This window comes from Salarias fasciatus, chromosome 6 (assembly GCF_902148845.1).
Source record: "Salarias fasciatus chromosome 6, fSalaFa1.1, whole genome shotgun sequence".
Lineage (NCBI taxonomy): Eukaryota > Metazoa > Chordata > Actinopteri > Blenniiformes > Blenniidae > Salarias > Salarias fasciatus.
In genome coordinates, this window is record NC_043750.1 from 11,120,355 (window position 1) to 11,131,655 (window position 11,301).

The following is an 11,301-nucleotide window of genomic DNA, read 5'->3' on the forward strand; positions in this document are numbered from 1 at the left end:
TCCAACCTAGGCGGATGTCGGCTTGTCTACTGGAAGACCAACACAGAGACGGGCGTCATATGTGTTCGTAGATTGTGAGATTTCCTTGAAAAACCTTCACAGCGTGAGGAAGAACATGCAGCCTCCCCACAGTGCTCATCATTGCTTCATCACTCCAGAGCGTCAGATCTAAGTGGGAAAGAGATCTAAGTAGTGATTTGTAAAAGCACATCTTTCTAGTGAAAACCCAAAACTGGTGCTGACAAACAGGATTAATGTTGGAGAATGTTCCTTTTAGATTCACAAAGCAGGGGACCAACCTCAGTAAGGAGCTCAGTGAGCTGCAGAGAGAAAGAGAGAGATAAAGATTGAAATGATAATAAAAGAAGATCAAACAAAAAGTTTAAAGTGGGAGATTTGGTCAATGGGAGGGACAGCTGGGGCTTAAAGAGTTTGAGGATTTTTTTTTTTTAATCCTCTGCTGTTTTTTTAATACCGTCCCAGAGCTAGAGAGCAATAAATGCCCCAGGACAGCCAAAAAGATATTGCCTATATATATTTGGTGTCATCTTCGTTTAAGTCAAGAAAGAATTTTCACCCATATTTGGCTTTGCAGGCTCAATTCAAAAGTCTTTGGTATTAAAAGCATAATCATAATCCCACTGGAATTCAAAAATTGAGTGAAGCTGGATGAGTAACCTGAGAGGATGTGAAGAATCCGTGTGTTTTCAGAAACGCTCCAAACTAGAACCCATAAATTAAGATTCAAAAGAAGTAGTTTGAGCTGAAAAAATGACAGACATTAAACAGAAAAGTCAAAATGTTTTTATTTAAAGTGGAATCTAACAAATTAGTGCAATGTAAGTAAATAAAAAGACCAATGAATTTTTAACATGTGCTAATTTTTGGAAAATGTGAATAAGTGTCTTTTATTCAACCTGATACAGAGCAAAAGTTAGAAAATATTCCAGATTCATATGAACAAAATGACAGAGTACAGAACTAAAAAAATCTAAACAAAACAGGAAGAGAAGTCAGAAGCTGCAGGCCACTCATTATAAGTGTTTATTTTCTCTCACATGGCTGAGGAGGTGCATGCCAGACGTAACACGACACACAAAAACACATGAAGAGAGACCCAGCTTGATGAGAAAGAAGGAGCCGGAGTGAGAAAACAGCGAGACTTCAGAGGAACGAACAGTGAATAAGAGGAGGTGTGAGAGCGGCGAGAAAGGGAGAAGAAAGAGGGAAAAGCGGGAGTGTGGTGTGTGTCGGGGTTTTGGGTTTTGGGATTTGGGTGGGGGGGTTGACAGGTGTTTCATGGTAAGAGTGTTTGTTTTTTCAAGAGGAGGGGCGAGCATGTTTCTGGCCGGGCTGGCCCGCCATGATGGGGTTCCCGGCAGTCTGGCAGGATGGTATTTCACACAAAAACAGACGGCTGGTACCTCGGCCCATACCGCTCTTAAGGTCACATGATCCAAATTACACCAGACTAAGGTCGCATACTTAAAAAAAACAAAGCAACCTTAATGCATATAGACAGAAGTATGGGTGTGCATGTTATATAACATAGTTTAAATGCAATCATCCCCAAAAAATCCAAAAGGGAGCATGAAATTGAGACTTTACGAAGTGAAGAAAAGTTGTGCTGTGCAACGGCAGCAAGAGTGAGAGCAAGTGATGGTGACAGCAGGGTCATTAAACTGTTTTCCCCTCCTGCTGCAGTGGAAAAGCAAACCATGTGGGAACCTCGCCTGTGTGCGTGGAGGAAGACGAAAGGTGCACTTACTCACTCATTATCCTTTAAAATAACAGAACAGAAACCTGAGCGTGGATTGTTGTTGACATAAAGCGAGAACATGTGGGAAAGCCCCCGGGTGAGCCTGCGCAACACGCCACCTGCCTCATATAATATTATAATGAGTAATGGGATACGTGCTAAATCTGACACGGACATATGGCTCCCGTGTTGATGAACTGTGTCGTTTAAAACCCACAGAGCATTGTAACGTTACATAAGAGAGCGAGGCTGGCTCTGTGGAGAGAAGAAACAGGCCTGGCCAGCAGCAACAACAACCCCAGTCACCAGCCTGGACTAATTTCTCCCTCTGGTGGAAGCTTCAGTACAAAGTGATGGATAAACCATTGAATCGGTACTGGAGCTACACTCACAATGAGGTTTGAAGTGCTCATCAATTTGCAATAAAAGAGTGTATCAACATCTGCACATCGTGGATGGACCAGTCTTGCTTGAATCACATTTCTCTTCCACAGTTTTACAGCTGAGAGTCACTGAAAAGTTGTTTTTCTGACCCTTGTGTTTCCATGTTGGTCCAATCAGTAGTTTAAACAGAATGATTTTTTTTTTTTAAATAGCTTTTGTCAAATTTTCAGGCTCTGATAAGTAGAACTGCTGTGTGTGTATGTTTTGGCTGAGTGCCAGTGGGACCACTTCTTTTCCTTAAACTTCCACAAGATGGAACCAAACACTAGATTATAAACAGGAATTAGATTCCACCCTTCCAGATATGATCCAGCTCTCTGCATCAAGTTTCAGTGCTGAGAAGTCAGCTGTGGCAAGTGCAGACGTACCAAACACACATCGGTAGTGCAACATGAAATCTGATGTTGATTATATTCCAATGTTGGATTTTATGCAAATATTTTTTTCAGACTGAAAGAGTAGAGTTTGAACTAGAAGATTTAAGGTTTTCTCTTCACTTAATAATTGTCCCTTGGGAGGGAACAAGCAGATTCTTAACAATGAAAGCATTTATCATCCCTCGTCACTTTGCTATTTACAGATCAACTTTATCAATACTAATATCAGTCGATTTCAGTTTGCTGATGTACCATTGTTAAATATTTGGCTGCTTTTGTCTGTCCTCCTCCACTTGCTCGCCCTGCCTGATCTTTAATTAAACTCTTATCAACAGACTGTGAGTAGGTGGTGGAGCTGATGAAGGATCCTTTCTGCTTCTTTTCGTTCACTCGTTTCTCTCCCCATTCTTATTTCTTCAATTCATTTCCTTTGACTGAACCTCGCCGACTCCCTTCCCCTCCGTGCCTCTCCCTCCCATCTTCCCCAGATTGTGACAGCAGAGGGCTTTGAACCTGGTTTTATTCAGAGCACGCTCTTGTCTCCCATCACCCATGGTCTCGTGATTAGACACCCACCACCACTTCTTAGCAGTCACCGGGGTTCACAGCAACCAGCTGACAGCCAAGGAAAAAAGATTTTCCCAGGTAGAGTAGGAGCACCGCCTGAAGACATGTAAGCCTAAATATCCCACTTGTCTGGGATGTGGGGATTACCCTTTGGCCAGCTGCTAGTCTTCATTTCCCACATGGAGGCACTGGGTTTGAAAATCACAAATATGGAAGCTTGCTGCACATAAGCTGCTTTAAGGGCAAATGCATAGTGGATGTCAAGATTTTAGCTTTGGGTGCTTGATAATAATTTATGTAAAAATGAAGGGAATTACACCAAAAAACAAGCGATGTGGTGCTGGTTGGAGACATATGCTTATGAGGTGCTGGCAACAGTCTTATTCAGGCTGTTTTACAACATGTTCCATAGCCTCTTAACTGTCTTAAAGCTATGATTAGCCATGCATTTACCTGCCTAAAGTATGCAGTGTGCACGGCATGCAGGCTTAGGAATGGGAGTATCGAACCAGAAGGTCTCAGATTGTGAGTGGGTGTGTAAATGCAGACTTCATGCCTCTCAGATGTTATTGAGATTGCATTTGTTCCAGAAAAAGTAAAGAATGTAAAAGCAAGCTCAGTGAAATAGAAGAATACTGTGTATAACAAAAACATCAATGTCTCACCATCAAACTCCTTCGCCTGGTTCCTCACACCCATCTAACACCTCCACAGGTCATTCATGTTCGGAGCCTCTCGGAGTCCTGAGGCCTTTCTTTCTTCACTCCACTTGTTGGCCACCGCATGGCACTTCACCAATCTAACACCATTATCACTTTTGCAGACACATTTTCAACGCATAATTCAAACTCATGGGCAAGAACCTCTGCCTTTACTTGATACCCAAAAGCCCTAAGGTAACAAAGTTTACTTCAAGTTGTACGTCAGCATGATGGAATATTTCAGAAGGACTGCAGTGAGCTGTTCAGAATGTAATGTGCATCATGTTCATCCAGGATATGCATTTTGAACACACTGTATAATCCAAATGCAGCCAATAAATGAATGACAATAGAAGCCATCGTTCCTTTTTGGGACTTGTAGGAGAATTGCAAGTTTCTAATGACCTTTAATATCTATTTATTAATTTATCCATCCATCTTCTTGACGACTTTATCAAATGCATGGTTGCAGAAGGCTGCAGCTGATCCCAACTGACTATGAGCAATGGAACAAGCGCTAATCACGACCTTCATTTACTTGAGCTGCCCATCACTAATCCGCGCCAGTTGCTGCATTATGACAATGTAAATGGAAATGACTGTAAAACCAAATCTTCAAACAAATGGGGCAAATGGTTCAAGGAACCACCTCCATTATGAGAGTCAGTCGTCAAAGGATGGAAAAAGGACTCTCTTTCCTAGCTCCTGTTTCTAACTTTGTCCCACAGATGGGGACTTGAGTTATGTGACTCGGACTTGAGTCGACTCAAGTCTCTGATTTGTTGACTTATGACTTGACTTGAATAAAATAAGAAAGACTCTGAGACTCGACTTGGACTTTGAAGTTAAAGACTTGGGACTTGACTTGAAGCACAATGACTTCAGTGACTTGAGTGTTGTTTATTTTGTCTTTTCAGTTTTAATAAATTAATATCAGAGGGTTAGCGTTAGTTACTGATATGAGCGCAGCTTTAGAATGGTGTTATGATTGGATTGGATTAGATCCCCTGCTGTAGCGGAGAGTGGGGCCAAGGGCCCCGTTTCATGTGATGTGTTCACTTTTACTCGTAAATAAATTATTATAATAAAATGTGCAGTGTGTGCGAGAAGGTATACACTTATGATTGTGGGCTCCAATTTGCCAATTCTTACATTACGACTGTCCATGAATGCATCAGAGCTGTAAGCCAGCGCTGATTGGCTGTACGGCATGAACGAGTTTTTTCTTTTGCTCTTGATCTGAACTCTTTGGAGGGAAGTTAAACAGTATGCTAAACACTATGCTAGCCGCTAGCGGTACTACCCAAAACCTAACATTGGAGCCACTGGTGAGTCAGTGAAACCTTCAAAAATATTATCTTTATTAGAATGCTGTGGTCTTAAACACCTGGCTATTTGTATGTACCTTGTGTTGCTTTCAACTATAAGAGACCGCCGAGTCTATTTTTTTTTCTGATATTGAACTAAATTCCATAAGATATAGGTAGCTGTGTCTATATTTATCTGAATAGATTGTGTAATTTTAGACCAGCTGTGTTCATTTTATATTCAAGCTTATATTCAAAGATGGTACAAATTCAGCCCATGACTTTTTGTCTGAGTTTTCAGCACCATGGACAGCGGACGCTCTGAGAGTGACACCTGTCAAGGCTGCATTTGTGTGTGTGTGTGTGTGTGTGTGTGTGTGTGTGTGTGTGTGTGTGTGTGTGCGTGCGTGCAAATGTGTATTTGTTCTTCAGAACAAGTTTATGAACTGGTTTGTGACTTTATTCTGCTTTCTGAGGCATTGCTTGGTTCAATAAAAGTGAGCATTAGTGTGTTGTTTGATGGTAGGATGAGGTATTGTTTGAATGGTAAAATTACTATCATAAGGGCCCGTAGAGAATGCTCCACCCCCTCTGTACTGAGATCCACGCTTCGCCTCTGATCCCCTGTCAGTCATGTGCTCTCTGCACAACATGAGTTTTGTCCCACAGCCAATCAGAGGACAGGGAGGAGGGTTAGCGAAGCAGGAAAAGTGACGGGATGCTAAATTTCTCAGCCTCGTGTTGGAGTAAATTCTTAATGTGGCTAAAAATACAACCTACATTGAGTGTTTCTGAAACCTGTCTCTGACGTGCATAATTTGTTTACTGAGATACAGAGGCTGTGAAAGGACTCCAAGTGAGGCGGGCAGTTGTGCTGCCTAATGGTATTTCATTTAATTTCATTTAATTTCATTTATTCTTTTCCATTTCATTTCATTTATTCTTTTCCATGGGAATGCATGGAAAAAAAATCAACAAATGGATACAATTTATAAAAACACAAAATACACACATCCCATGTACAAGAACAGGAGTAGGATGAAGAATAAGTCTTTTTACAGTAACTCCTACCCCAGTCTTTTCTCCAAACTCAAACAGGAAAACAACAAAAAAACATCAGATGGCCACAATCAATCTACAGATCAATCACATCATTATTATTGCTCCTTTTGCATAAATGTTCAATATTTTTTCTTTAAACTTACATTTAAACTGCAAGATGTTTGAACTTTGTTACACATCTTTTTCCAAGGAATTCCATTTTCCCACACCTGCGACAGATATACACATTCCTTTAAGAGTCGTTCTTGCAGAATTATGTTTAAAATCAAGATTTCTTCTACTTGTTTCGCTATTCAAAGTAAAAAGTGCTTGCAAACCACAAGGTAGCAGGCATCTTTTTGCTTTATACATGACTATTAGTTAGGGGGGAGCGCGCTCCAGAGTCAAGAGACTCTAAACGCTGCAGCTGCTGAGGAAGAAACAACAGGATACATCCTTTTCACTTTGATGAACTGGATTTTCACGTGAAGCAGGAGGTAATAATTCAAGGGATTGTCACCCAGAAGGATCTGGACATGAACTCCATTTCTAAATAAAGGTAAGACCGCCATAACATTTTGGTGTAAAACCAACATTTTAGCATTTCCTTCTTCATATTAACATTTAATCATTTAATATATCATCTTTACTAATTATACATATATTTATGATTCAATTCTTTTAATAGCTTGTTTCCATTTTGTGTGGAGCTCTGTTATAAATTTTGCTCTGGAGGAATACAGTAGGGCTACCTGCTGAAATGGTGGTTAGATCTCTCACTTCACAATGAGAAGGTCATGGGTTTAAACAGTATGTGGAGTTTGCATGTTCTCCCTGTGTGTGAGTTTCCTCCCACAGTCCATAAACATGCAGTTGAGATTAGTTCTACATTCCCCTGGCTGTGTGTGGTCATCTGCCTCTGTGTGTTTGTCCTGTGCAGGACTGGAGCCTGTCCAGGCTGAATCCTGTCCTCACCCACAGTGAGCTGGGATTGGCTCCAGCAGCGAAACCTGCACAGGATCTGCTGGTGGCTGGGAGTGAATCTGATTCTGATGGAATGAGTTTCCAGAACCCTGAGCTTCACCAGGTAGGAACCTGACCTCACGTCACTGCAGACAGCTGGAGGAATTTGACTATTCCAATCCAATTGTACAGATAATGCCAAGCAAATCCTGCATTGACTGTGAGATTCCCAATCTTTCAAGCAACATATTTTTCGCATGTAGTGAAATTATATTCAAAGGCTGAAAAAAATACATTTTGCAATGATGAATTACCTAAAAATGTGGTTAAAAATTAGTAACCTCACAAAAAAAAAAGTTTAAAGTTGGTTAAATACTGACTAAATGAAGTACTGGTTCAAAAATGGAGCAGTTACAAGCTTAAACACGTTGCTAAAAATAGGACTATAGATATGTTTTTAAAAATGAGCAAATAGACTATAATAGACTGATATGTTAAAACAGTTGACCTATGACAGGACTTGACTTGCCCAAGACCAAATGACTTGAGACTTTCTCATGTCTGCTTCCTCCTTTTTCCTTCAAGTATCTTTGTGATACCAGAGTAAATTATAAAAAGCCACATCTTGACTCTTGATTGAATTAATTTACCAGCTTTCACCAGAACTACCGAGAACAAGAGTTTGTTGTCTCACACATTTGATTTTCGTTCTAGTCAAATAGATGCAAAGCTGCTGTCTCTGAAGTTTCCTGTACGGCACTAAACACCCCTATTTGTCTATCTATTTACATTTTTTTTGTAGATCAAGGGATGTACACCTTTAGTTCAGTTTTGCCCTCCACTTATTTTCAGCTGGCTTCACAAATGACAAAATAATGATATATTTTAAACATGCATAGTCATGATGAAGTTAACCCACTGTGAAATGAATGCTGTTCTCTCCTTCTCAGCCATTTTCTTGCCATCACTCCTCCCTCCCCTTGTGTCCCCAGTCATGCATCCCATTCTCCTGTGCGACATCCTACCCTTATTTCCCCATCAATAGCTTCCTTTTCCCCATTCTTCACGAGCACTCATCCCTCCTTTTCTAATTCTGGCAGAGAATATGGACACAAGGTCCGCCACAATCCGATCACGAGCCATCAGGATAGATGGACTAACTCAGATATCTCATGTCTGCAACATTTATGGATAAGACACATCTCTCCCTGCCTCTTTCCTCCACCCTTCATTTCCCTGTCCTCTATATCCTCCTCCTCGGCTCGCTCCGACCTCGCTGGAATGAGGGTGTTATGAAGATAAATGATGCCTCTCTGCTTCCTTACCCCGATCCCATCTGCTTCCTTCGCAGTTGCGGTTGGGAATTCCCAAAGAATTCTCTCATTCCTCGGCGCTTCTCGCCTGACAGGCTCACAGCATAATTTTTTGCCCATGAGGAGAAGAGGAAAGGGGCTATACATGGTTGACTGGAGTTAACTGAAGACATTACGGTGCCATGATAGTGTTTCAGGAGCTTGAAGCTCATCAGATTTCAATTACTGAGGAAATGAAGTGAAAATCTGAAGAGGCTATTTGACAATCAGGGTTATTGAGCATTTTGTCTGGCACTGCACCTCTGGTATGATTCAGCAGATGAAGCGGCAATTTGGGTCAAATCAGATTCAGCATGTTACACTTTCAAAGAGGACAGCACAGGTTAAAAGAATATAATAACATTTATGTTTCCATACACTTGTTAGGATATTTGCAGGGAGTTATTTCAGACAACTGTTAAGTTAGAGCAAAAGCTGCTTAATCAGAGAGGTGGAAATGAGAAAATAGAGCAACAGCAACAGAAACACTGTTCTGTGAAACAGAATGAGAATTACATCATTTTTTTTTTAATGTGGAAGCTGCACGTTCCTGAAGGCTTTGATGGATGATGTGCAGCTGTTGATTTATCTGGTGACTATATGTTTTTGAAACACAAACCCAATAGGTTCATTCAGTCATATTTTCTTTCTAAATACACAACAGTGTTCAATAATCTATGTTTAAAGTGGGCTAACTAAAGCTGACTTGGAGAATTTCTTGATAAGAAATAGTAACAATTGTGATGAGTTTTAGATCATTTTGCGATCAATCCAATTGTACAATTGGATGTGAAGGTTTATCTTCATGATTCTTTCAAAATTTTGAATGAAACAAATTTCCTTCAACAGCAACATGAGGATAAACGTTTCACTTCACACATATATTAGTGTGTTAAACAGTCCAAGACCACTTGTAACTTGTAAATACTGTGGCGCTTCCATCGCATTTATTGGCTCTACATTTGGTAAAAAGAAAGACAATGTGTTTCCTTATTTTGAGTAACTTTGTCGTTAAAGCACATCTCGTGTTGCTGCTCTACAAAACATCTCTCCAGGAAATGGCCAAACAATGAGTCAGAATTGTGAAAACAACATTTACCAATGTGCACTTCTTCAATTTGAAGACGGATTTTTTGCTGGATCACGGATTTACTGTTTTCATTGCTGCTAAAATGAAATCGCTGCTTTGTGATCGATTTTTTTCAGGTTTTAATATATTTCGTTGTGCTGAATAACAAATATGTCAACAACAAATAATAAGAATTATAAATGTTTTGCAGAAAGCGTTACAAAAATCATAATTTCAACATGCAGACCTGGTACGTTATCCAAAAGCAAAGTGTGCTACAAAAATCAGAATCACTCAGATACAGGTATTCATCACAAAATAAGAGACAGAACCTCCTCCAGCATCACAACAGAAACTAAGAATTATTGTTCACATATATTTTTGCAATTTGTTTTGTGTGTACTATATTTTCTATTCACTAAAACTTTTTGGTGTTGCAACAGCATTTTGTTGTTAAAATGAAGCCATGCATTTTGAAGCTGTTCTCTAGAATGTCTCATTTGCAGAAAAAGTAGCGTTTCTCCTCACAGTTATAGTTTCCCCACAGTCCCTCCACTGTCAGAGCTCCACAGCGTCTCCACGTTGGACACTGGTGGTCCTCGTCTCCTCCTTGGGGCCAGGCTTTGTACACCATTGTCTCTCCGTCCACCCACAGCCACTGGTCAGCGAGGAAACGCAGGCCGATCCACACATGTTCAGTCAAGTTGTTGCGCTGCATCTCAGTTTGTGCGAGAAGACGGTCGGTTTCAGAGGCGATGCTGATCAGATCACTGTGCTCCTCTCTGCAGTGCTCCAGAGCCTCCTCCCAAGTCTTCTTCTCATAGTTCATCACAGAAATCTTGATGCAGAAAAATGGCCAGGCCAAGTATCCGTGGGCATCATTCCATCGTCCATTAGAATTAGTATTTACTGTGTTCTGTGTATTGGCAACATTGTTTGGTTGACCCTTGTCCCAGTTTGTGTATGTAACGTATCCTCCTCCTGACCATTTCCAGCGAGTGGCATTTGTAGGATCTCGATAAAGGCCGATCCATACTGTGTTCCAGTTCAGGCTTTTTTGTCCCGCTGCAGCTTTCACGATCTTCTCAGTATCTTTCTGGTCGTTCACAGAAAAAAGATCGGTGTAATATCTTCTACAGTGAGTCTGAGCATCTGTCCAGTTCAGTGCTTGAGAGACAAAATGGTGTGTTCCTACTTCTCCCTCAACTTTCACACAAAAAACAGAAGCAAAAAAGAAGAAGAGTTTCTGTATTTCCATGGTTATTCTTCTGAAACTCAAGCTGAAACACTCCTCTGCTCTTTATGCTTCTACAATGGAGTATACAGCGTACTCAGCGCTCCTCAAGGTTGGAGTTTGCATGTGTTTTGACTGGTGAACACACAAATGAATGTCATGGCTGAAATCACGAACGTAAAACCAAACAATACACAAAGCAAAGACAGAACTGAATAACATTGTGGTGTAACCTGATACTACAGTGCATTCTCTACACAATTGGGTCAATAAACTGTTTATTTTCACATTTTTATTTGCCTTTATTTGATCAAGAAAATCATCAAGAATAAAACCTTATTTACTGTGGAAACCCAGTAAAAAAACATGTAAAGTGAATGAGTGAATTCATTGAGTTACTACTTACAAGAGCAGCCTTAGAATGTATTTGTTTGCATTTATGATGAAGTATGCACTCATGGACGAAAGCTATCACACTATGCCATTA

General features: G+C 40.5%; 1 protein-coding gene across 1 annotated transcript; it reads right to left on the reverse strand.

The window, feature by feature from the left end:
- Positions 1-10,076: 10,076 nt before the first annotated feature.
- On the reverse strand, positions 10,077-10,409 carry LOC115389516 (C-type lectin lectoxin-Lio2-like). Its single transcript, XM_030092915.1, has one exon. It carries the CDS (start codon positions 10,407-10,409, stop codon positions 10,077-10,079), a length of 333 nt encoding a protein of 110 aa, XP_029948775.1.
- Between the last annotated feature and the right edge of the window lie 892 nt (positions 10,410-11,301).

What these genes read in the sequence shown, in the direction of transcription:
- LOC115389516 (XM_030092915.1), bottom strand. Translation starts at nt 10,409, where the DNA reads ATGAACTATGAGAAGAAGACTTGGGAGGAGGCTCTGGAGCACTGCAGA.